Source organism: Grus americana, chromosome 2 (genome assembly GCF_028858705.1).
Source record: "Grus americana isolate bGruAme1 chromosome 2, bGruAme1.mat, whole genome shotgun sequence".
Classification (NCBI taxonomy): Eukaryota; Metazoa; Chordata; class Aves; order Gruiformes; family Gruidae; genus Grus; species Grus americana.
In genome coordinates, this window is record NC_072853.1 from 126,034,109 (window position 1) to 126,062,034 (window position 27,926).

Below are 27,926 nucleotides of genomic sequence, written 5' to 3' on the forward strand. Positions count from 1 at the left end.
CCGTATATTTAAACATGAGAACGTTTAGATATGAACGTCTCTTGGGCTGCATACTCAGTGAACATCAGTGAAATGTGTCCTTCAGTTTTAAAGATACTTTTTAAAAAGACTCTTATGCACTGAGGTGCTTTTTTGCTACTGCTCCATGAGATTCAGAAAGAACTCTTTTCCACCAGCGCTAAAGGTTCGTACATGTAAAAGCAGTGAAAATATGAAGTTGCCGCAAAGAAAACAAAAGGTCTGTCAGATAAATATGTGGATCTTTTCTAACTGCCAGAGATGTGCAGTTAGATGTACAGAGATGTTTTCCTTTTGCAGGAAAAGTAGAGAGTCAAAGATGGGAGAACGTGTAGTAGCTGAATGTACCTCGCTGGTCTTCTACTTCTGAATATGAACACAGAAGTCCTCACAATAAAATTCTGCTCTTTTCAGCAGCTTTTTCTATAGGATTTATGCTCAGAAAGAGGAACTGAGGAGAGACGTTCAAAAGCTTTTTATATGTTTTCTTGGTTTAGTTATATTTTGATTGACTAAATTTTTCTTAGCAAACGTAAGAAAAAAAGGTTTCAGTTGAGCATTTTGAACTAAGAGTAAAACGGAAAGTTGTGTTTCAGCAGAAGCTGCTTTTATATTTATAAAGCTCGGCCTCTTGGCAGTTGTATTTACTGTCTCTCTTCTCTAGAAAAAAGCCTCCCAAATTTATACCAGTACCAGTTGTTTTTAGTGCTGTGATATAAACTGTGTCAATGAAATGATTCAAGGCAAAAAAAACCCCCAAACCCGCCATATCACTCCTGGGCCAACACAAGAATTTGCATAAACATATGATGATGAACTAGATTAGAGAACTGACCTGGCTGAAAAATAATTTACGTTATTTTTCAGGTGCATCAGATCTTTGGTCTGACGCATAATGCAGCTGTAGAGGAACTTGTGCCAGCACAGCAGAGCGACAGTGGTGGTAAAGAGTAACTGGGATCAGCAGGAGCAAACAACATCTTGGCTTACAATGTTTTTCAACTATACAGCCTAAACAACTTACCAGATGTGAGACTGTTTTGGCCTCCACAGTTTCATATATGCTCTAAGTTTTTGCTGGGGAAAAAAGTAGGTATGAGTGACTCTTTGCACTTAGGGATTAGGAAGAGGACCTTGTGCTCTGAACATCTTGAATATTTAATGATTTAGGTATGGAGAAGATTTTTGTTTGGGTTTGTTTAACAAAGCAATAGGAGTAAAGGACAATAAACTTTTAAAAAAATGTAATTTGATTTGTATTAGTATGTGACATGTGAATTAGAAGTGAATTACTGGCAGTTTTTCATGTGTTCTAGAACACTGTTTTAATACACTGTTAGAGGCCATAAGTTATTTTTCAAAGTTAATATATTTGGCATCTCTAACCAATAATGTATAATGTTAGCATGCATAAAAGCTTAAAGGTTTGTAAATTCAAAGAAATACAAATCAGTTATTGAATGTTAACTGGATGTCCATATCTTTATTTTTCAAAACTGTGAAATAAAACCCCCAGAAGGTGGAGTATAAAACATCTGCTTCTATTTTAGAGAGAGAAACACTGAATATGTGCTGAAAGAAAGCAGTAAGTTAGTGATTTCTCTAAATTGTTGGTCAACAGCAGTGTAGCTGAGAGCTATACTGGTTTATTGTTTTTACACTGGCTCTTGTTTTTACACGTTTCTTGGTGCTCTTTAACATTTCAGATTGAGACAGACTATACAACTTTACTACTATTTGCAGTGAAAAGTGTCCTTCTACATCAAACCAGACTTTTTTTTTTTTAATAAAGATTTTAGTAAAAACATAAGGGAGGTATTATCACATAGTCTGTTGTATCCTACAGTTATTAGTGGCCTGTCACTGACCTCGGATTGGTTTTGCCTCTCTATAGAGACTAAATTATATTCATGCAGAGGAACTTTCTTGGCAGAGACAGGCAATACTTGGACTAGAAAATTAAACTGTTGAGATTACACTGATGAGAGAGCAATTATACACATGAAAGTTACCTCTCTTAGCAGACTTCACCCATTTTATAAATTACATTCCCCATCTGGTGGCAAGTGGATTTATTACATCATAAAATTAAACTGAAGGTAGTAAATTTTTTCTCTGTCCCCATACATTTTAAAAAATGGTGGAAATTATGAATTTTTCTATAGGTGTTAGCAAAGGTTTAGGATCCCCGAAAAGGTGTCTTTTGTGAAGAAGAAATTTTATGTATACGTAATATTTTATGAAAATATTTAACATAATTTGCAATGAGAAAAATGTATGCAAGTTAGAAGGCAATGTAATAAATTATATAATTACTTGGCAATATGTTTCAAAATAGAAAACTCTGAAGGTAAAAATTTTAAGTAGTGATTGAAAATCCTGTTCCAGCTCAAGGGATAGGCAGAATATCCCCAAAAGGCTTCTGTTGAATTCCTCTTGTAGGGGAGAAATGCAAATAGCTTTCAGCAACGTTCACAGAAGCACTTTATTCAAACTGTCAGTTTTGCGGCGGCTTTTTTTTTTTTTATTGCATTGCTTTTAGAGGTAATTATGAAGCTTTAATACTGAATGCGTATCTGTAGTTTACAGCAGACTATCCAGAGAAAAATTGTGACAAGCAGCAACTGCTTTTCTATTTTTCTTTTTTCTCCTTTGGGGTGATGCTGATGGTGAGTAGCAGCCTTTTTTTTTTTTTTTTTTTTTTTTTTTTTCTTCTTTCTGTGATTCAGAGAACTGATTATAGAGTAGATCTGTGGTGGGGTGTTTTAGTTTTTTTTTTTTTCCCCACTGGTTTCCAAACACTCACAAATTATCCTGCTGTCATTTAGTAAGATTAAAACAGGCCACCTGGTTCATAGAAACCTAGACATGGTGTTGAAACACAAGCAAACATTTGATTTTTTTCATTCCTTGGACTGAAATTGGTGGTCTTGTCCCTTTTCTGGGAAAACAGACATTCATTGAAACAGGAGAGATTCTAACTTGATATAATGCAATCTTTTTTCACCATTATAATAGTCAAATGTAGAACAGGCTGCCCAGAGAGGTTGTGTAGTCTTTACCTCTGAAGGTTTTCAAGGCACTACTGGATAAATCCCTAGTTAGCCTGGGCCAGAAAATGGCAGTCTCATTTGTATAGTGAATTGTGGCAGTTATAGGTGCAAAGATTGTGTAAATCCCTTGTACTTTGCTTTGAGTTCTGCCAGCAACTAAAAAGGCTATCTATTGCAAGCAAGCATTATTTTATTGGTATCTTAACAAAGATATCTGAATATCTGAAACTAATTGAAGCTGCAGAGAGTCTTTTAGTATTTGGACAAAAAAAAAAAAAGGCTTATCAATATATGGCAAATTTGTCTACCATCTCTCCTACTGTCCTGTCTCCAAGTGACAATAAGTCAATATCCATAGGGAAAGAAGAATGGGATAAGCATATTTGATACTTAGCTAGCCTCCAACTATGTTCAGCTTGGGTTACTTTCTGAACTAGATATGATTTCTAGGCATGAGTGTTTGTATAACAACTACCAACTGCAGGAATTTCTGTCAAACTGTAAATAATTAATTGGAGGGATTATAAAGACTAAAAGCAATAAATGTCATTGTTAAAATCTCCTGCAGTGGTATATGCTTCTTATTTATTTAGCTTTTCATTATAGCCATCACCTCTTCTGGGAATTAGTCTTGAAGAATCACTCTTAATTTAATTAATCCATAACTGTCTAGTTGAAATCATGTCTTATTTGAAAATACTCCTTATACTGTAGGATGACATATACCAGCTTGTTCTTACACCTGTTGGAAGCACTTGGATTAACCGGTGAACACTGTACCAAGAAAAGTCACGAGGGGCTTATTGAAGTTCTGAAGGTCTGTGCAGCTTGGGAAATCTTCACTGGTGGTGTCCCATGTAAAGTCAGCCTGATAGTATTGACAACATTTCTTAGAAGCCTTAGAAGCTCTAGAAAATTAATGCTGTTTTGAAAACATTATTCCCTCAGCTCCCCCTTTCTTCCCCCTCCAACTTCAGGACCACTTCTTTCATTTTGGAACTTCTATCCACTGATAACTAATGTGAACATGAGCTAATCCAGTGAGGATAGTCATCTTTCCTATAGGTATGTGATAGTACTAATGTAGCAGATTCACATTGGGACAGTCTGTTTGTAAATCTCTGTTAAAAGTATTCTTAAAAACCATGACAAAATAACATCAATGAGCAAAATTATAACTGACAGCTTGATTGCAAAAATGTTTCCAAGGCCATGTAGAGATGATTTGGTGAAATGGTACTGTTTCACAAGTAGCATAAATATTGACAAGATCCACCCCCCCTCCCCCCAAATCCTAATTAAAAATGTGGGGTGGTATGGAAAACTATCTTCTGTATTTAAAATAGCTGTTTAATTTTGCAAAATTAGTTCAGAAGAAAAAACAGATAACTTTGGATTAAGCAATGGCTTAATCAGATTCAAGACTCAATTTAAGGGTGTTGGCATAGAAGACTTTTTTATTAAATATAAAAACAATGTTGATATGTTTCTGAGAAACAGTTATAAAACTGTTCAAGAAAGCTGAGAATTTGGAGAATGATTCTGTGGATATATTTCTGTGTCTTTCATTTAGAAGAATTTAGTCTTGCTTTTGTTATGGACATTTGTTCAGTGAAGGACTCTCATATAGTTAATGTAATGCTGCTGAAGTAAGCTTTTACAGCTTGAATACGTAATTTGGAAATGAGCAGTGATTTGTAAACCTAGAGGAAAACTGTAATGATTATCTTGAATATGTTAGCTGCAAGAACTGAATGATTAATTATATAAGTATCTACTTCCTCTTTTAATATCTAAGACTGTGGATATCATAGAGTATAGCATCAATACTGCTGCTTCGCGGCAGGATGATCAACCCTTGGAGCAACAGAAATGAAATTCTTTATCAGTTCTTAGAGTTTCTCCCTTCATATATGTTATTTTGACACTGAATGCATTTTGATGTGGGCCTTTTTTTGCTAAACTTTAATTGGTGCCACTGTCCTATTTCAGCCAATTGAGACCTCTTAATCTAAGAATTAAAGGAAGAATCCTGCCTTTACAAATAACCTCCAAATTGGTCATACTAATGCTACACCCTTAAATTAATTTTCAGTGTTCGTGACGAAGGCCAATTTTGTAGGATTTTTATGGAATAAAATTCAGAGTCTGGTTCTACTCATTCTTTCTGGTCTTGACCAGACAGTGACAGTTTATACACAAGTTGTCAACTGAATTAGACAAACCGTATGTACTCCCACCACCCTCCTGTTTGTGGGTGGCAGTGTACGGGAACAGAACTGGGTACTTTCTCTGCTTGGCATTCCTCAACGGTGTGGATCCAAAAGATGTAACTCGACTGCAGAACTGTTTTGCTAGTCAACAAGTATTGTACACCACCCACACTTCTAACTAGCAGATGGTGAGGCAAGCCTGTAGAACATGATGAGGGATTTCACTACATCTCTAAAAAGTAAATAAATAATATTTGAAAACTCTATTTAAAAATCTAAGTTACAGAATTAATTAGCCATGAAAACATAGCATTGTATAAGATTTTACATTTTCTGTAAAATTTTCATGGTCATCTTAGATAAATATTACTTCAGTAATTTAAAATACTTCTTAAACACGAGACAGTGTTTATTTAACGTATTGGTCATCCTAATGCTCTAAATATCAGAGACTTCTGACTAAAGACATTTGTTCTGGAAGAAAAGATCAAGTAGTACTCTATTGCAAGTCCTCCTTTTGATTTAAAAAAAAAAAAAAAAAGGAATGCATTTGGAAGAAGTAGTCTTTCAGCACAATTAAGCAGACCAAATGACTTCATTACCTTCAAACTATTATGCATTTGTGTGAAACCATGATAAAATTACAATGCTGTCAGCACTGTATTCTTTCTGTGATTTCCAAATCATAGTAGTAACAAATACATTTTTCCTAGTCACCAGCCCAATGGACTGCTGTTTGCTCTGGACATCAAGCTAGGTTCTTCGCTGCTGTTCATGAATACAAGATTCTGCAGGCCAGGTCATGGTTGCTTCTGTTTCTCTCTTGATCGTATTCAGCTTCTTCCTTCTGTGACTGTTATGCGACTTTTTGCATAAGTACATAGATTTGGCTTGAATAATCTCAGTTTGTGATTTTAGTATTATTTAGTAATTTAAAAATAATAATAATTTATAACTATGTATCTCTATGAATTAAAGTTACCACTAGAATGAAAGATTGTAAAATTCAAGTCAGATTCATTATTCTGTATAGAAGCATGCTTAGAACTTTACTAAGACAGGGGCTTTGCCTTACTGAGCTCACCATCAATATGATAAATTGCAATACTGATGTTTGCTCTAATAGACACACTTAATACATAAAAATGAAATTTCCACAAAGTCTTCTAATCAATTAGTGTCACAGTGAGGAATAAAGATAGTCTGATTATAGAAACAGTATTATGTTCTAACACCATGTTCAACATCCTATGGATATGTAATAGCAGCAGTAAAATTCAAGGAAAATTGCTAATTACCTTTCACCCAGGAGTCTGTATCTAATTTGATCATTTTATCAGAAACGTCTGACCTGTCAGTCTCGCTTACTTCTCCACACTGCGACCTCTGTTCTGACTTTCTGTTCTGTTAAGATCACTTAATTTCTCTTCAGCATAGTAGTTTATCTAAGGAACCTCATCCCATTTATTTTAAAAATCTGTTTTCTGCACTTCGTGCATATCGGCAGCACACCTTCTAGCAATACACTTTATCCAGACTGCATCATTAATTGAACTTAAACAGTATCTCTCAGCTCCAAAATAAGGCATTTTACAAAAGATATGTGTAATATAATCATGAAGTTGATATAGTGGTTCCAAATTCTAAGCTGAAAGAAAAAGGAAAAACAAGTAGGTTTTCAAGTTGATTTTATAGATGAAAGGAGTCAAGTATTTTTTCTATCTTTGAGTAATTAGAGAGAAGATACTAAGTGGAAAAAAACACATTATGTGATATGACCTTTATTTATTGCTAAGGTTTGAACTCCAGTATCAGAATATCCCTGCTATTGTAAATTATTATCATCTAGTTTTATGAAAAGTGCAGAGGAAATTAAGAGAAGGAAGTGGAGTCCGCTTTGTAGTGAGTCAAAACGGAAGTTACTGCCTTCTTCCATTTGCTTTAAATGGATCCTTACAATGCGTATTTTGTTTGTTGTCGTTCGGCTGGCTGTTGAGTGTCCATGTGGCATCATCACAGGGAATGCGTTACAGTGCTTTTAAGCGGATGAAAATGATATAATGAGTAAGATTTGTTTACTCACATTAATAGCAAAATCATATCCATTAGCATTCTAAATATAGGAATCTTATTCAAATCTTTCTGATATCTGAATTCCAAGAGGATGTAATGTATTTATCTGTTCTGTAGTCCATTTTATTGAAATGCCATTATTGTAAACAAGTTGTGAATGCTGTAGTTCATTTGTATCCATTAAATCCAAAGACATTATAATGTGAAATGAGTGGAAAGGACAAGTCAACAGAATTTAAACCACTAGTGTTGTGAGAACTGCAGTAGAAGTGGAAAAACTATTAACTGGACTTCCACTTAAAGAATTTGGCTGGTAAAGGAAATAAATGCAATTTTGCAAACATAATTGTATGTGCTCTGAAAATATGTTGTAGTGACTAACTAAATATTGGGCGTGTTTTTTTTAAAAAAAAAAAAGCCTGCTTCTAGGTGAATTAATTAAATGCTTGTGGGTTGCATTGTTTTTTACTTAGCCCTGAAGTTGTAAAGAGTGAGCCATATGGAGAGAAGGCTGATGTCTGGGCTGCAGGATGCATCCTTTATCAGATGGCAACTCTGAACCCACCGTTTTACAGCACCAATATGCTGTCCTTGGCAACTAAGGTATTCAGATTTGCCAGATCAACCTACCTATTATTTCTGCATGTGTTCACTAGATCCATGAGAATTTAAGTTTAAGGTTATAGAAGCATAAACTGCTCTCTGAGCTGATGTTTGAATGAGCACAAGTGTTTATCATTGTATGAATTGCTATCTTGCCATTCCAATTGCAAAAATTGCTTGTAAATGTTAGTATATTATTACCTCTCAGACTAGCATATTTTTATGATTGCATTTGGTGATAGGAGCTTTAAATATGTAAAATTTCTTCATGTACTATAATACTGGATTTTCTATAGCATGGTGTATTACATCTTAGGATGCGATCACAAATTAAAAAAAGTTTGTTTGTAGTTTTTTTAAATGTTTCCCTTATCCAGATATAGTAGTCCTTTGGTTTACAATAATTATATACCTTAATGGAGATACTTGATTAGAAGTGACATTCTGCGTTAGAAGATGTGTTTCAAGTTGTTTTGCAAGTTAGACCTGATGATGTGAGGCCATCAGGTTATTTCAAGGAGCAGTACTTATCCTATGGGATAATTATATCTTCAAATAAAAATGGAATATTTTCCTTCAATTAATTGTAGATCATTTATTTTGCAGATAGTAGGGGCTGTGTATGAACCTGTGCCAGAAGGACTGTACTCTGAAAAAGTGTCATTTGCCATTAAGAGGTAATTACTTATGTAGTTTTATTTCGACATTCTGCTGAAAAGATGTTTTGTATATTTCCAGCAGTGGTAATGTGACAGTTTGCTGACTTTAGCAACTGACAGTATTTGTCTCTGAATATGAAATATCTTATGATTTATGAAAAACGGAGGTATTTCCTTACCCTGCTAATAACATATACAATATAGTTGCATACATGCAACTGGAGAACTCATGCTGGTATAGTCAGCACATTTCTCCAGCCGATATAGACTTTATACTGAGTACTGAAGTTTAACAATACCAGTGCTGGAGTTAATTTCCTACACATCGATTTTTCACCCCCAGGAAAATACAGCATTTTGAGTCATTTTCAAGTGTGGTTTATGATCAAAGAAGTAACCCTGTGGCAATACGTTATTTATAGATCACTGTATGATCATGTTCACAGTTTTGTGTGTTTTACTTGACTGATAGAAATATGTTTCTCACTACCTTCTAATCCTGTTAGTAGGTGTGGTGTGTTGACCCTGGCTGGAGGCCAGGTGCCCACCAGAGCCACTCTATCACTCCCCTCATTCACTAAACAGGGGAGAAAAGGTATAATGAAACGCTCATGGGTTGAGATAAGAACAGGGAGAGATCACTCACCAATTATCATCATGGGCAAAACAGACTGAACTTTAAAAAATCATCTAATTTATTACCAAGCAAAACAGAGTAGAGGAATGAGAAAGGAAATCAAATCTTAAAACACCTCCCCCCACCCCTCCCATCTTCCCGGGCTCAACTTCACTCCCGGTTTCAACCTCTTCCCCCCTCAGCAGTACAGGGGGATGGGGAATGGGGGTTACGGTCAGTTCATCACACGTTGTTTCTGCTGCTCCTTCATCCTCAGGGGGAGGACTCCTCTGCTTGAGCGTGGGGTCCCTCTCACAGGAGACAGTCCTTCGTGAACTGCTCCAGCGTGGTCTCTCCCATGGGGTGCAGACCTTCAGGAGCAGACTGCTCCAGCGTGGGTCCCCCATGCGATCACAAGTCCTGCCAGCAAACCTGCTCTGGTGTGGGCTTCTCTCTCCATGGGTCCACAGGTCTTGCCAGGAGCTTGCTCCAGCGCGGGCTTCCCACGGGGTCACAGCTTCCTTCAGGTGCCTCCACCTGCTCCAGCGTGGGATCGTCCATGGGCTGCAGGTGGAATCTCTATGCCCCCTCATCCTTCCTCCATGGACTGCAGGGGGACAGCCTGCCTCACCATGGTCTTTTCCACGGGCTGCAGGTGGATATCTGCTCCCCATCATCCTTCCTCCATGGGCTGCAGGAGGACAGCCTGCCTCACCGTGGTCTTCACCACAGGCTGCAGGTGGATCTCTGCTCCAGTGCCTGGAGCTCCTCCTCCTTTGGCACTGACCTTGGTGTCTGCAGAGTTCCTTACATCTTCTCACTCCTCTCTCCAGCTGCAAAAGCTCCCTCTAAGTTGGTTTTTTTTCCTTCTTAAATATGTTATCACAGAGGCGCTGATTGGCTTGGCCTTGGCCAACGGCGGGTCCATCTTGGAGCCGGCTGGCATTGGCTCTATCAGACACAGGGGAAACTTCTAGCAGCTTCTCGCAGAAGCCACCCCTGTAGCCCCTCTGCTACTAAAACCTCGCTACGCAAACCCAATACAGTAGCATACCAGAGATAGTGCAGGAATGGAGGAAAAGATGAGCCTATATTAGTTCCACTCACTCATTGCATATTTCTCTTGCCTGTGGTTACATCTTCCTGGTCTTTATGCAATGGTAAAGTATAGAAAGTGAATTAACATGCTTCTATGTGATTTAGCTCCCTTGATTCTTCCATTTTAGAAAAACTCCACTTAGCACAATGCCTTTTTCTTTCTCACTCAGATGCTGAATTCCACCTCTAAAAAGTACAAAGACTGTATTTTTTTTTTTATACTATGTTTTATTGTGCAAAAAGGTTTTTGTTATTTAAAGACCTTGGGGATGAAGGACAACAATAGAGTGGATAGGAGCTAATAGAACTAACATTTAAGTTTAAGAGGGCCTGAAATGAATTTTAGTATTTTAAATATTTACAGATATTTTAGACTAACTGGCTTTATTAATTCATTGATCACTATTTAAGAATCATATAATAATCCCAAATGCATACAGAAAATATCTTCCAGTCACATCATATCAGTATTGATATGTATTGCATTCTCTTACAAATTTAAACACATCTTTATCAGTGACTTAAAGTTATGTGACTATCTGGCCCTCTGTCTTTTCCTTCTTTTCATTCCTGATAATGATGAGAAACTGTGTAAGAGGAAGTTTTTGAGGGTTTATTTCAAGGCCAGCTATTGAGTTATTTACGATTGTAGATATTGTGGCTGTATCAAACAGGTTCACTGAAAGTACCATGTCATCATGACACTGGCTGGTATGGAGGCTAACTGGTTTAAACAGATGATTAAATAGGTATTTGCATGAAAATATTAAAATTAAGTTTTCCTATCATGTAAGATTTTTTTCTGCTTATTTTAATAGCAGTGGGAAGCATAAAATGCTTTTTAAAAAAAAAATGTTGATTCTCTTTGAGTTAATCCTTAAATGAAATGTTATGTTTAAGTTTTGGCTTATGATTTGTGAGATATTTAGAAAGAATAACATTAAAGAAAAGCTGTAATAAGAAGATTTTACTTATAATATAGATGAGGAAACATTAGCAGAAATGAAGTTCTTTCCGAATGATTGAGTCACAACATATATTCAAAGATGAATGTCATAAATAGAAAAAACAATTTATTGATAGTGATTAGGAAAAACATCGAAAGCTTCATATTGCAAATGTAAATTTGCATTTAGTGTTATCATTATTATTCATTACTCTTTTGATTAAAAGACAGTTTTATTGGATTAAGCTACTAAAGAAAGTTCTGGAATCATAATCATCAAAATCTTTCAGAATTGAACATCAGTCTCCTCGGTGCTTAGTCATAAATAAATTTATTTCTAGATGCATGGGAAATTGATTTAGGACTTATCAGAGGTCTTTTATAGCTGACATTACTCTTGGAAATTTTGACCAATTTCAGTGGATTAAAATAAAAATCAAAAAGAAAAAATCAAACTGAACATTTCTTAAGGGTGAAAAACTTGCATCTGTTTAAAGGAAATATAAAATTTTAAGTAAAACAGATTAACAAAGTTATGATAAATCCACTGATTCATCCCATTAATTGAGCTAATTTAAACAAAAAGATCAAAATAAAGAAATTTAAGTACTGTGAAACATTTTCAAAACTGCTACTTTACATGTCTATTTAGAAAGTACTGTTTTAGAAACCATAAAATCATTCTATGACTCTTTAAAGAACAGTGTTGGGTTAAGTGTATTTGTATAGTACTCTGCAGGGAAATCATAGTAAATTATCAGGTTGACTGGAGTTAATAAATTTAAAGACAGTTTATAGTACATGCAGAATTATCCCTAGAATGCTTCTAGCAGCTTTCATGTCCTACCCTACATACAAAATATTCTGGGAATTTAAAAATAGACCTAATTGCTGTCTAGTAACAGTAATAATATACCACCTAGAGTGCCTGAAACAAGAACTATGAAACTGTAGAGTAATTCAGGTTGGAAGGGACCCCCAGAGGTCATTTAGTCCATCTGCTTAAAGCAGATACAATTAGATCTAGTTGCTGGTTGCTCAGAGTGGTGTCTGAGTTCTGAATGTCCTGAAGGATGGTCTGCCTTCAAGATTAAAAGTAGTAGTAGTAATAATAATCATCCTTATATCTATTCAGACTTTCTTGTGTTCTGTATTGTGTTTATTGACTCTTGCCCTATCACCGTGCACCTCTGAGAAGGATCTGGATCCATCTTTTCTATAGCCTTCCATTATGTAGATAGCAATCAGACCTCTGTATAGGTGGCCCAGGTCCCTCTGATAGCAACCCTGCCCCATGTATCAACCCTGCAATTTGGTGTCCACAAACCTTTTGAGAACACACTCCACCCCATCATTTAGGTCATTAGTAAAGACATTAATCAGTACTGTCCCAATATCAATCCCTGGAGGATACTACTTCCAGCCACCAGTTGGACATTGTACTGCTGATGGCATGTCTTTGAGCCAGGAAGTTCAGCCAATTATCTACCTACCTTAAGTCCTGTGGATACTGTGGGAAATTGTGTCAAAGGCCTTGTTAAAATAAAGCTACCCACAGCATATACTGCTCTCCCTTTGTCCAAAGAGCCAGTAATCTCATCATAGACAGTAATCAGGCTAGTTGGGTATGACTGCTGTTTGGTAAATCCATCCTGGCTGTTCCCAGTTGCCGCCTTGTCCTTTGTGTGCTTGGAAATTACTTCCAGGAGAATTTGCTCTATTATTTTCCCAGGGACTCAGGTGAAGCTGACTGGCTAGTAGCTTCCAGGATCCTCCCTCTTGCTCTTCTTGGATATGTGTGTGATAGTCAACTTTTTCCTGTCTACGGAACCTCCCTCTGATTCTTTTAGACATAATGGAAAGTGGCATTGACCAGATATGCCAGGACCTTCAAGCTCATTTCATCTGGTCCCATGGGCTTGTGTACATCCAGTTGGCTTAAATGCTTTATAACTATACTGTGTGTGTGGTAATGCTTCATGCTCATGGATTCTACAGGTCAGCTCAGAGGTCTGGAACATATAAGGCTGAAGTTTCCCAATGGAAACAGAAGCAAAAAAGGAATTGTGCACCCTAGCCTTTTCCATGTCCTTTGTCACTAGGTTACATAGCAGGTCCACATCTTGCTTAGCCTTTCTTCTGGTGTCAATGTACTTATAGAAGGCCTTTCTTCTGCCTTCCACATCCGTTGCTAGTTTCAGCTCTTGCTGAGCTTTGGTTTTCCTAAATCCACCCTTCAAGCAATATCTGTATATTCTTCCTGTGGCATCCACTCCTGCTTCCTACACGTGGGAATGGGCTGTTCTTGTGCTTTGAGGTGGTTGTCCCTGAAGATTAGCTAGCTCTCCCAAGCTTTCCCTTTACCTTCCAGGGCAGTCTTCCATGAGATTCTACCAGGAAGATCCCTGAACAGGCTGAATTCTACTCTCCTGAAGTCCTGTGTTGTAACTGTATGACGTGGTTTATCCCCAGCCGGCAGCTGGGTGCCACGCGCCGCTGGCTCACTCCTCCCCCCCGGCGGGATGGGGAGGAGAATGGAAAAACAACGGCAAAGCCTCGGGGTTGGGATAAGGTCAGGTTACTGCGACAGCAAGGGAGAGGGAAACAATCAACAACAGTACTGATAACAGATATTCACAATGGGTGATAACAGAGAACAATTTACCATCCCACCGACCTACCGGACGCTCAACCCGTCCTGGAGCCAAACCCACCCCTGCCCGACTGGCCCCCTTTTATGGTGAGCATGACGTCACATGGTAAGGAATAGCCCCTGGCCAGCTTGGGTCACCTGTCCTAGCTCCTTGTGAAATTAACTCTATCCTTGCCAGAACCAGGACACTGTACAATCTGCCTTTCTCATTTCTCTAAGGATTTTGAGCTCCATAGTTTGATAGTTGCTGTACCAAGGCTGCCCTTAATCTTAACATTTCTATCTGGCTCTTCCTTGTTTGTGAGCAACAGGTCTGGCAGAGTGCCTTTGCTAATTGGCTTCTGAATTACCTGCACCAAGAAATCATCATCAATAGATTCTAGAAATCTGATTGCTGCACTCAGCCATGTTACCTCATCAGCAGGGTGGTTGATAGACCCCAATGAGTATGAGTGCTTGCAATCATGAAGCTTCCTCCATCTGTCCAACAAAGGCTTCATTGACTTCCTCTTCATGTTTGGGTAGTTTATAGCAGGCATCTACCACAACATACCCATGTCGATCTGTTCCTCTCATCCTTACCCATAAGCTCTTGACTATACACAGCCAGGTGTTGGACTGCAGGTTACATCCACCCCGACTGGAGCCTTTTTCCCTCACTGGAGGAATTGAGGAGAACACCACCTCGGCCCCCTGCCCTTCACATTTGACCCCAGTGCTCTTTAGTTACTTTCAGTATGTTCAGGGTCAGCCCTGGTAGTGCCATTGGTGCCCATACAAATAAGCAGCAAGATGTAAGAGCCAGATGTGTCTTGGTAGTATCTCCACAATGTCCTGAATCCAAGCACTTTGCAAGCAACAGGTTTCACAGTCATCAAATCAGATCAAGTAGATAGGTGCCTCTGTTCCCTCAATCTCAAATGACTGTCAGCTGCTGTTTCTTATTTGCGATGTGAATACTTGATTCAACCTCACTTGGCTCTGATGTTTCTTCTGTTAAGTCCTTCCTCACCTGTTCCCAGGTCACTATACCTGTTCTGTAATTGTTTACCTGTAGTCAGAGGAAAAGCCTTCTTTCTATTGTCAGAAGTCACAAGTCTTCAGCCTACCCCCTCTTGGGAGCTTCCACTACTCCTTTGAGGGTAATCTCTAGATTTTCCTCCTTTGTATTGTTTGGGAGTCTTGTCTCTGCAAAGTCTCTGTGAAGATCTTGTCATTCTTCTGTAAATCCTCCTGACAGCATACTCATCTCAGTCACAGCCGCTTTGTCCAACGGTGCAGCACCTTGACCAGAGCACAGTCCCCACAAGGGAGGCCATTGTCTCCCCCAGCCCCCGGAAGAGGCACCATGCACTCCTTAATGCATCTAGGAGTGCACAGCAGCAGCCCCCATAGCAGTTCTGTCTGGGTTGGTGCCTCTGAAGTGCCAAGAATAATTGTTCCAGCTGATGCTAGAGACTGTGCTCTGTGGTGTGTCAACACCAAGGCTGCAGAGTGTCAAACTGTCCCACGCAGGCTTGAGCAGAGTGCTGGCCGGCATGACTTGAACACTTTTTTTAGAAAGAAGTAATTAGTTTTCATTAGAGAATGTTCTTTCTGTAGATGCTTGACTCCTGATGCAGAGGCACGTCCAGATATAGTGGAGGTCAGCTCGCTGCTGTCTGATGTGATGATGAAATACCTGGATGTTTTATCTACTTCTCATCTCATGTTGGAGAAGAAACTGGATCGGGAGAGGAGACGAACCCAAAAATACTTCATGAAGGCTAATCAAAATGCAGTAACCTATAACCATGCGCTTTCCATTTTATCACAAGTAAGTACATGTATTAGGCTTTATTTTTTCTTATCATTGTTTGCCATATCTGAGAAAATAAGGTACAACAGCGCAGAAAATAAATCACAATGAAAAGACCCATCCTCTTAGAACATTTTTGCATGCAGGTTCTTCAATTTATTTTTAACAAGGTGTTTGTTCATTTTTTTTTTTGTGAACATGCTTATGCAGGAAAAATAACAGTATCCTAAAACCTGATATCATTCTGTGTGGGAAAATGGCATTGTTATGGAGGTACTTGCAGTTTTGATAGAATCTGATAATGTTTAATTATTGCTGCACACTTGTGAATGGTTACTGAATAGGGGAATATACACTTGGCTAGGGTGGAACAAATGGATAGTCTTGTGTATGATTCACAATGACAGCTAGCAAATGGAACCTACACAAATATAATTTTTAATTACAGATTGCTAAATAAAGAACAGTGATGCTGATAAGGTATTTGATAATGCTTTCTTACTGTCTGATACCGTTCTGCAGAAATACTTCTGAAAATTCTTCCATTTTTGCTTCAGATTGTGTTTTAAGCACCCTTCATGAAGGACGTCAGTATTTTACATAATGAACCAAACTCATATATGATCTCAGAGAATTTTCTTTAAAAAAATATACAAGGACAATGTTTTTGTGTAGTAGAAACTCACTGTGAAAACTATTGTTATGGTAATTGTGAAGCAAAGTTATAATTTAACCAGCTACTCTTGTCTGTTCAGCTATTGTATCTCTCTCAGATTCCTTTTATCAGGGCTCGGTAGTTTGCACTGAAAAACCTCTGTGTAGGAAAAAGGTTTTCAGGAACACCTGGCCCCAAATTCATAGTTTTTGTTTAGTTTTGTTTTTTGGTGTGGGTGGTTTTTTGGTGGTGTGGTGTTTTGTTTTGTGTTTTATTTTGTTTAATATGTTCTTTGTCTTTACATTCCTGGCCAAACATAAGACTTGTAGAAAATGTTAATAAATTTTTTTCAGTATTTTTTTTACCTATCAGTCCAAGATCATTATTTGTGTTATACCATTTTTTTCAATAAAAAAGATGCCAACAACTTCCAGGAAAACCTCGACAAACCACTGTCATTTGAAATGTAAGAGGTACTGAGATGAAAGAAAGATACAGAGTAGGATTTATAACTTAAAACAGTATGAGCAATTATTTTCCATATCTTTTGAGTTTTCTTACCCTACACACTTGGAAGCTTGTTGTACGCTATTATTTTTTTCCTGTTTTGATATAGTCATTTTCTTGTGTAACTGTGATGAAATTTGCAAAAAAAGTGTACTATAGATGGAAAGCTGCTTGATGTAGGATAATTGCATTGAAATCCCATCTTTGAGAGAAGAGGGCCCTGTCCAGATGCTTGCAAGACATGATAGAACTAATAGCTTTACATTCAAGTTAGAGTACTTCTGTTTTGTGCAAATACTTGAAAAATCCACCTATCTACATAAGGAGAAGGAAATTGCCTCTGTATTTTGGGGAATGATGGCTAGCCTTCTCAAGGAAGAAATACTATAGTTCTAGTTCCACTCCAATGGATATCTTGTTATGTATATTAAAAGAAACAGGTACAACAGGAGGATCTGACAAAGATCCAGAACACTGCAGAAGCTGAGGGGATTATGGCTTGCTAGTGGGAAGTGGGAGACCTAATTGTGTGTCCTTGCTGTAAATAAGATAGAATAAATCAGGCTAGGATCTTTCAAATTTCAGAGGAATGCTACAGGGCGTAGAAACAGAAGGAACCATGTTGTTTCTTTGTTCCTGGTATTGTATGAAAATTTTATGAAATTGGAGGATTTCTAATAAAGAGAATAATTATTCCTGAAAAGTTTGACTTTTGGAAAAAAGACAATATTCTGACTAAAAGTACTAGGAAGAATTTCAAGCAGCTATTCCCGAAATAAAAACTCGGTTAAGTATGGACAACCCAATTCATCTCAGTCAAGGCCCCAGCGATTCCACAGCCAGGTAATTTGTCATTTTTCCATGGTGTCAGACAATTCAGTGTTTCTGCCATGTAGTTCAATGTTTTGTTGAAGTCAACTATCTTATACTTTGTTTTCTCAATACTAAAATGTACCTACGGCCTCCTTTTTCATCCCAGTTGTGTTATATTGTGAATGCTTCTGAAATAAAGAGCACACACTCTGTCCTGGTTTATGGAACTAAGCAACAGAGATCTTCTGCAGCCAGAGTGGAATCTATTCTATAAGTAGTTTCAGACCAGTATGGAAGCTGATAAGTAGGCAATTGAAAGGCAGGTCAATAGATGATGTTGAAGAAATGTAGTTACTTTGCCTGGCAAGTATAGCGTAAAATCCATGCTTGAAAATAGTCCTAACAAAAAGAATCATTATCAGCTCCCTACATAAATTCTTATCTTTCCTTGTTTTCCATAGAAATTGTTGTTTATATAAGAACAGAAGCAAATATAGGGATGAAAGGTATTTAACAGTGTTAGTGTGTTCAATTCTGAAAGATTAAGGATACTGACATAACACAGGCTACAGAGGACCCAAACAAGTAATAATAACAGTATCTCTCACATGGTACTTTTCTTTTCAAGGTGGTCAATATTATATTTTAATGCTATGGGTAGGAAAAGATGGAGAGGGAAAAGGTAGTTTGTGTAAGGTCACCAAACAGACCAGTGGCAAAGTTGAGTTTTCTGCATTTCAAGCCACATCTGAGTTTCAAGAGAGTAGTTGATTTAACTAATAGGAAAAGTATCTTACTAATGTTTTCCTTTAAGGAGATGAGAGTGTAGCCACATAAAAATTTGTTTGCTTTTTGAGGTATATAGATTTGAAAAGTTTAGATGTTATTTTGGCTGTTTGCAAAAAAGGTGAAAATAAGTCACTTTTATTACTTTGGAAATATGTATTTGATTACATGGGCATTATCCATTATTGTTTTACTTACTGCATACATCCTGAAGTGGTTTTAACTTTGAAATAATGCTTAGAAGCCCTTGGTAAGGCTGTATGATCACATACTGTTTGACATTTAAATAGAACAACTTTTTTCTCATTGCCAGATTTTTAATGTAAAATGTCAATATACCTAAACCAGTATAGAATGATGAATACTGAGATCTGTCCTATATTTTGAATGTGGAAGAGAAAACTGTAAGCTTTATAATTGGAGTCTGCCAGCTAAAAATACATAACAAAATACGAGCCATTTGTACCTTCTGCCACTCTGATCAGCCAGGTAGTCTATCATGTCTGCTCATTTTTAAAATATTCTCTGAGAGTAACTGCCTTTTCCCAGTCTTTGAAATTCTGATCTCTGCATAGGGCACACATGTTCTGTCATATTCTTTATTGTAATACCATCTTCTTTGGGAATTTAAGCTTATTTTATTTTTTGTATTAATAATGTCACTAGAATACATGTTATATTTTTAAATCCATATATGCAAATCCATGTATTCAAATGAAGTTCCCAGTTATCTAGAGTAATGGGAGACTAAGATGCTTAGATAATGGAAAAGTAGGTACAACTTTTATTTCTGAGTGTAGTGTGATCTATGGAGTGGCTCCACATCCAGTATTTGTTAGGGCTAATAGGGTGTCAGAAGTCATTAACAGTGCTTGGGTCTGAGCTTGTCCATTTAGGTCACCATTAGCCGAATTCTTTGTCCTAATGGTCAAACGCACAAGAACGCTTATTAGCAAGGTTGCTCTCTGCATTTTTCTGTTCTCACACTTGAACTGATAAGTCTTCCCCTAACCTAGCATGCTGAAGAGCATGGCATAGACACCCAAGGCGAGTCATCTTCATCTACCTTTTAGACAGGATTTTTAGCTGCAGGTCAACTCTGGCCCTACCAGACCTAGATTTGCAGGTATCAAGGTATTGCGCTTCTGCTTGACTAGGATGCTACTCCTAGGAGACATAATCTGATTATTCTGGTTACAGCCTATGCTAAGAAGCCTGCCTGGCTCACTTTCTTCCAGAAGCAGGAGCACTATTTATTGGCTGGAAATACTGAAAGAAGCAGTATAGCAGTTTCCAGACAGGACTACATCTAAGCTAAAGAGCCTGGCCAGATCTGAAATGGCTGATGCAGTTTCCTGTCTTCCATCTGTGGCATAAACCTTCATAATCCACCTGTAGATAATTAAGAGTAGATTGTATTATGACTTTTTCTAGATTGGTTTAGAAACATGAGTGATGTGTCTAAAGTCTTGAGAAATGTTGGGATTTCTTTGTATGTCCGTTCTATCAGAAAGACCCGAATGTAAATAATTGTGAAGCATTTTGTAGGAACAGCTGTAAATACAGAGCATGATGCTGCTCCCACTCTTCTTTATCCACAGGAATGGATTTTCTTTATTCCAGTCTTTTTCTTCATCCACAGGGATGTGTGGCCAAAGGGGGAAGGGTTAAACCCTGCAGGCTACTGGCATCTCTCGTAATTAAAAGCAGTCATCACATTCCTCAAGTTTTTAGAAGAAATGAGGACAGGATCACAGCTATCTGGAAGGCAAAGAAACACAAAATTATTTAATTGCGTTTTCACCAAATATCCCCCCCTCCATACCCAAATTCAGTTCTGCACTGTTGGCAATTGTTGTGCTAATACTCATGTTGGTAGTTTCTAAGCATCACCACATGCATTACAAAGTAGTGCTTAATTAGCAGTTTGATTTGAATTCATCTATTTATTCTTTTATTAACTCAAAAAGACATAAAGATTTGATTAATGTTAATTTTAATTTCCTTTTTCTTTGTGTTTAGATATATACTTTGTTCAATTCAGCCAACCAATGCATAAAATATTTTTTTTTTTTTAAACAACTATGTATGAATACAGCAACTGTTTTTGTATTGGTTGAAGCAAAGAGTATGTTTAGTTTTAAAACACTTAGAAAGCAACAAGTTATTAATATTGCCGCAATATAGTCCAATCTTTACATTAGGTTAGAATATTCAATTCCTACTTTTATTAAAAATCTATTACTAAGAAGTTATGAAAAATTTTATAAAAGCTGGAGTGATAATGCCTGTCTAATGCACTGCTGTATACAATTTCCATTGCTTTGGCAATGAGTTGAGAACTCAGGAATGTCATGAAAGCTTAGCATTCCACAAATTGTTTTCTTCTTCCACCTTTCACTCCACTGATTTTGTTTTGACACCATTCTGTTTTGGCATTTATGTAGCAGGTACTGGAATTAAAGTTTACACCAACTATAATTTCTAACATTTAGTAAGAAGAAAGTAACCTTTTGAGATATATACTATTTATGTTTGGAGAATAAAATAATTATGCAAAAACTGTTTTGCAGGTATAATTTTTTTAAGAGTTTCTGAATATAGAAAATAATCATCACAGCCAAGTTACTACCTGTGAAAATGTATGATCAAACTATGAAGGACAAATTGTTTAACTGAGCTTCAATTTGTTAGTGTGTAAAAGTACTTTAATACAATCACAGAATATAAGGCAGGAATAATTGTCAGGGTTTATCTTGTCCATCTCCAAACCTTAGAGCTACCTGTCACTCCTGACAGGTATTTAACCAGTCAGTCATAAAAATGTCAAGTGATAGAAAGTCTCTCCCAAGGCAAACTATACCCAATTAGGGAACAGTTTGGAACCAGCGGAAATGCAAAAACTGTCCTTACAGTCAGCAATCACATGTCTGAATGAGCCTTTTTTTTTTTTTTCCTCCCCCTCCCCCCCCATCCTTCCATCCAAAGATAATGTCTGGAGAACCTTGAGGATACCTGAAGCACTGTCAGAAGAGAATTGGAAATCCTGGGCATACCCATAGTACACATACGTGCTATATATTGTATCTGCAGTTATTTTAATGCTTTCAGAAAATGTTGGTCTCGCTTTGTATGCTTGACAGAGAACATGTGTTACATATGTCTTGTTTCCAGGACGTATTAGATGGACATATGCATGTGCACATATGGTATGTATATGACACTTCAAATTTTCAGACCCACTCTTAGGTGTCATATAATTGCTCTGAGAACACCAAGTCCAGAATGTCCCCAGAACACTGCATTTACTGAGCACATTCAAACCTGTTACATACTGTATGAACACTTCTGTCTGCAGGATCCCGGGTAGATGCAATAGTTGCATATTTAATTACTCTAAGGTGATTTTAAAGCCTAACATAAATTTTACTTGCTGCAGCTTAAGCTGCTTACTTTTTGTCCTCCCTACAGTGGAAATACGCAAGAGTTATTTCTTTTCTCTTGTGTGTTATATCTCCCCTCTATAATTTTTTTTCTTTGGACTGAAAAATCAAATTCCATCAGTCTTACTTTGTAAGTTGTGTTTTGTAGACCTCTGATTATTCTCATTTCTCTCCTTTGCTGTATGTCCACATTTTTTAAGTGTAATGTTCAAAACTGGACTCAATTACTTGAATGGAGAACCTTATTGGTACCAAGTAGAAAGATTACACAGTTCTTAGAGACAATTCACTTCTTTATATGTCCCAGTATGATGTTTACCTTTTCATAACAGCATAATATCCTTGAGTCTTCCTCTGTTTCTGATTCACCAAAATCCCCGTATCTTTTCCTGCAGAGCTCCTGTCTTGACCAGTCCTTCCCCCGTCTGTGCATTTGTACAGTTGTTTTTCCCTGCTCATAGACCTTTTGCATTCTCCCTGTTTAAACTTCATCAGTTCTTTTAGTTTCTCCAGTTTAAAACTTTTGACACCTGTTGTCACTTGCATTGACATAAATCTGCGTATGATGTATATGCTGTAATATGATATATTATGTGAATGTATCACAGTCTATGCATGTTTAATAGGCAGTCTGTCTCATTATGCAGATTATCATTGTAATTCAGTGACAATATTGAATGGTTTTGGAACAAGGTCAGCAGGGATCCTGAAAAATTGTGCTCACTACCCCTTTTCAGTTTAACAAACACTCAAATAGTTATCAAGTTGAATACAATTTTTATGGTGAATTATACAGCCAACTGCTTGTGATTTTTGTCTAGGTCACACTTCCCTAGATTTTTTTTATAAGATGTCCAGGGAAACATTGTCAAAAGCCTTACTATACCCATTTATAAATAACATTTACTTCTGGTTCCCAATGTGTGAGAGCTGGTACAGAAAGAAATACGTTGGTTTAATATGTTTTTTTTTTTTTCCCGACAATTTCATGGTATCTGTTACTCATATTATTGCTATCTTCTATTTTTTTTACAAATAATTTAATAGTGGAAGTAGACCTATTTTTTTTCTTGAAATAGAAATTCAATTGACTACTATAATGCTGTAATTACTTGTCTCTAATAAAGAAGATTAATTAAACATTGTTTGCAAATGTCACTAGAGAGCTCTATATTTCTTGAAGACAGGAAAGTTAATCCTTCTGGACAGCAATAGGGCAAAACAGAACTAAACAAAAGATCAATATCTTTATTTTAGTTAAACTTTCTTTTTTTGACAGTATTAATTTCAGTTTATAAAAGATTAGATGCCAGTTGGAAGATGAAAAAAACAATTTAGGTTTCACTTCTCCAAAAATAAAGTATATCTGATTTTACAGTGGTAATGGTGACCAGTGAAGAGAGAGACAGTGCAAGTATAGAGGATATAGATGAAAAGTCTCAACTTGTAGACAGAGGTTTTTCTTCATGGGTGAGACACAAATTTCAAGTGTTTCCGGAGACACTTTTGCTCACTTATATGGAAAGATGAATCCTAGATAAAAAATTTAATTGGCTCATAATTTGAGCATTTTTTGCACAGGGACTCTTTTCCCCTTAGATTTCCTTTTGAACTGTGTTTGTTTATACTAGAAGGCAGAGTTTCTTTCAACAAAGGTGGCAAACAATGGGGAAACCGAGGCACTAGTTTATTATGAAAATGTGAAAATAAACTGGATCAAATGATGAAGCCTCCAGAAAGATATGTAAAATACTGGACTTTAGAATCAAGTGTGGGTACGAGCATGGTTCAAATGAATATATATCAACCTAACTGGTGTTTCAATGTTTTTGATGTTTTGAATATCCTATTGTTTCATAGGTTTCTTCAAAAGGTAGGTATCTGTCTTTCTGCCTATCTGAAAGAAGTCTCTCTGAGACTCTGAGATATATGGAAATGATTGTTTCAAGGTGTTGGAGAAAATTTTTTGAGAACACCATGGAGAAAGTAATGTTCTTTATATCTTTGTATCTGTATGTAGGTCCTTATGGTCCCACTGCAATGCTGATCAGAAGCGGCATTGCACTCGCATCCCAGCCCCTCCAGTCAGTGTCCTTTTTGTCTTTCTAAATCAGTCGGGTGTCCTACTCAAAAGAGAAACAAAAGTATATAATCTCACTTTTGAAAATTATTACCTGTTTTCGAGATAGGACAAAATATATCACAGTACATTTATTTATTTCTCTCAGGTTAGCAATGAAATACTATAGTTCTCTATGTTCAGATATTATGTAAATGGACCAGATTTTATGTATAGACAGGATATGGCTTTACAGTTTATGTAACTGCTTTAAGGCTTTAGGAGATGTTTCACTGATCTCTGAACAGTTTTTATAGTAGGCCTGATGGTTATTTTCATCATGAGGTCTACAGAATTCAGTTCACGCATTTCGAACGGGTTTCCTTTCTTGATGTGGCAGTTAGATCTGACACCAATTGGTAATGGCAGTCTTTTTGATCTTTTTTTTTTTTTCCTCTTAGCTGCACCTGATTTATAAGTTACTGTTAAGAATTAGTCATTCGAGTGTGAGGTTCAGTATGGCAATGTTGAAAGGAGTTTTAAGTTGGAAATGTCCATGCAGTTTGACCCTTTTCTCTCTTTGTTTTCTTTGATGTAGACTAGGTAAATTGGTTCTTTTCAGTAATTGTGCGCTGACTGTTCAGAGCACAATAAGCGTGCTCATGTGCCATGACTAGACCGGTCTCTTTAAGTGAGCTGGAGAGTCATTGTTAGCAGTTGCCATGCTGTGCTATGCTGCAGTCACTGCTATTGTGGCATCTTGGACATAAGCTTAGTCCAGTACTTAAGTATAAAATGATCTTTTCCTACCCAAATTTAAAGATAAAAGTTTGACAAGCCATATCTTATAGTTTGGGGAATAGAACAAAAGATGGGGAAGTAATTGAAGACGACCATTACGCAGGCAGTGGTATAGTCAGTGCTCAGGGGTGCAGTTCAGTTGCTGAAGAAGGGGTTTCTAGTGCACCCATTCTGCTGTGTCCCAATAAAGTCAAAATACTTCATGGGAAAAACTTTGGAAGAACATTTTCTTAGATACAGGCCAAATTGTCTTTGACACACTTGGTAAGAATGTAAGTATTTAGGAATATATTATCTCCTGAAATTACTTTATTATTAAAGATGCTAATTTGTTTAATCTGATATATTTATATGATTTATCTCCTGTTCTTGTTTATCGCACTTTGGTCTAACAAGATAGAGTAAAAAGAAGCATGAATTTATTTACATGCAACAGAAATAATATGGGAAAACTTGGAACAATGTATAAAGAGAACATAAAAACAGTCTGCCTTCAAAATATGCTACATTAAAATAGAAGCAATAACAGAGATCAGAGGTCTCTATTCTTCCAGAAAAGCTATAAACATTGACAGCAGCAGAGGCAGAATTTGATACTCATTAAAGAACCCTGTGCTACAGACATGAGTCAGCACTTAAATATTACAGGCAAATAATTTATATTCCATGTTTTGATTTTCTTAGCTCTGCTTTGGTAATGCCAGTCAGCATTTGGTCAGTTCAGCCTTGGGGAGTCTTTCTGGCATCAATCACATCACATCAAGTCCACTTCATATTTTACTACTATCTTGACTGTTGTGCAGCTTTTGCATGGCCCAGAACTGATCTGCTGTTTATTGTCTAAGCTGGAAGAGAGTAAATCTCCCATTGCTTGTCTCTGGGAACCTAGTGTCTTTGTCCGGTCTTTTATTTTTTTGTGGTGTTTCTTTCTGGTCTGGCATTTCTTTAATTTTTTTTTTTTTTTTTAAATTTTCAGTGCTTGTTATGAAAAGACTTTCATCAAGAACAAAGGTGCCTTTTATGTACAGGCTAGAAATAATTTGGTTAAATTAAGAGTTTGAAAGTTTTTCTCTAAATTTAGAATCAGTGGCTGAACTGGTGCATTTTTGTGTGTATGCATGTATATGCAAGCAACACTTTCATTTACAGGTTTTCTAATGTGTGCTGGGTAAGGACAATATATAACATTTTCCTTTTTGTTCTTTGTTGTCAGAAACATAATGAGAAGTTGAGTCTTCATAGCAGCAGCGGTGGAACAGCCAGTTGCAAAAGTGAATTTTCAGAAAATACTCACCTCCCAGCTGAAAGCTGTCAATCTGCATGTGGAAAAGATGAGGAAAGAACATACGAAGAAATCCTGGTAGAGGATCACAGCACTTTAGAGAACTCTGGGAAAGGTAGTCATTAACAAAAGAAGCATCAGGAGTACTATTATGCTGGTCAGAGGTGGCTTAAAAGCTTCTTTGCTTTAATTTTTATGTGCAGATATGTTCTCTGAATTAGATGATGAGCTGGACATACTGGATAACTTGAGCAGCTCCAGTTCAAGTAATTTGAAAGAGTCTGCTTTTGGTAAGATTCCTTAAGAATGAAGTGTACCCTATTTTCTAACAGCGAAGTAGTTGTTTATTCTAAAATATTAGGGTATTTCCTGATTTGTTGCGAGTTCACTACCTGTTGTGGGTCCTAAGAAAAAGAAAACTAAAATAACTGTGCCTCTGTGGCAGCCATTTCCAGTATAGTACATTTTGCATCACATTTTCTTTGTGTAGCTTGCTCCTATATTTTGAAGTAATGCCTATGAAAACTAAAATATTTTGGGCAACTTGACAAAGAAGATTGTTTTAGATTTGAAGCATAAGATAGCTAGCGTTGATAAGGAACAGAAGGAAGACAGTGCAAAAACTTCTGTCTCACTAACAATAATGCTATGCAAATGAATAAATGGCGTGCCCTGTTAGGGGGTGTAAAAAAGAAAATTGAAAGAGGCAAGCTTTAGCTGTCTCAATGAATTGACTAAATGGAATTGAAAGAATGCTTAATGATTAGATTTGAATTAGGAAGGGATTTGAATTAGAAAGGGATTATGTGACAAAACACAGCTTTAATGCTGCCTGTAGTTATTTATGGTAATCAGATAGGAAAGCACCAGCTGAGTTGGGTGTTATCTTAAGTAATGGTTTTTTGGATTATATTCTAAATATGAAAATTAAAAAAAAAAAAAAAGATGTGAAACATCTGTAACCACTGTGAGCTACCTGCTACATTCTGAGCTGCCATGATCTACCTATTAAATGGGATGGGACTCTTAGAGGAAAATCAAAGAGCATTTTTTACTAGGAGGAAAAGATTGATATTTCCATTCATCCTATGAAGTTCTGACAGAAAATCTGTGGATGATTTAAACTGTCTTTTTAAGAGGTGAAGGGCATGCAGTTGTCTGAAGATTAACAAATTTTATTGTTTCAGGGTCACAGGCTTCAAAAAATGTAGAATAATATTACTTTATCTATTTGTAGTGCTATTTGCTGTCTGGGTTTTCTTCAGATTTTGGCCTAGGTACTGAAGAAATATGACTGCTTTTAACTGAAATGTCTAGTCATTAGTGCAGGGTAAATAAATTATTTGATAATTCTACTTAAAATCTGTTAATATGATTTGCTAATTGTAACTGGATAGCCTGCCATTCTAAAGGCTGGAGTACCTGTGGCTAGCCAGTCCTGAGTTTATTATAAACGTTTTCTTAAAAAAAAAAAAAAAAAAAAAAGAAAAAAAAAGGAAAAAAAGAAAAAGAGAGAGTGTAGCAAGAGAAGGTTGCAGGGTACAGGGAAGCATAGTCTGGCTGTGGGAGGGGGCTGCATAGAAAGAATATCTTGAGGAAAAGCAGCCTGCAGAGGCAATGTTCTAGTTTGGTGTTTATACTGAAGAGTAACATATTGTGCATCTCCCAGAAACTGAATTCTTTGTGGGCTGGTTCAGCATTGTACACAGACATTTGAAATCTTTGTGTAGTTTGTAACTTGCCACACCCAAAGTGTTATTGGTAATGATTTCCTTGTTAATTTTTCTTTGTTATATTTGGACACTAACAAAACATAAGTTTTTTCTAATATTTAAAAATTTTTGTGCCAG

At 36.8% G+C, this 27,926-nt stretch overlaps 1 protein-coding gene across 10 annotated transcripts in view; it reads left to right on the forward strand.

The window, feature by feature from the left end:
• Nucleotides 1-27,926, forward strand: part of NEK10 (NIMA related kinase 10) — a 107,322-nt gene that overhangs the window by 49,936 nt on the left and 29,460 nt on the right. For all 10 annotated transcript variants that reach the window (XR_008576055.1, XM_054818120.1, XM_054818118.1 and 7 more), the window contains 5 exons: nt 7,831-7,960; nt 8,567-8,637; nt 15,535-15,748; nt 26,008-26,191; nt 26,280-26,366. Coding sequence is in view for 9 of the 10 variants with exons in the window: in XM_054818120.1 (XP_054674095.1) it covers nt 7,831-7,960; nt 8,567-8,637; nt 15,535-15,748; nt 26,008-26,191; nt 26,280-26,366 (686 nt within the window). In the remaining variant the exon portion in view is untranslated. The remainder of the gene's footprint in view (nt 1-7,830; nt 7,961-8,566; nt 8,638-15,534; nt 15,749-26,007; nt 26,192-26,279; nt 26,367-27,926) is intronic.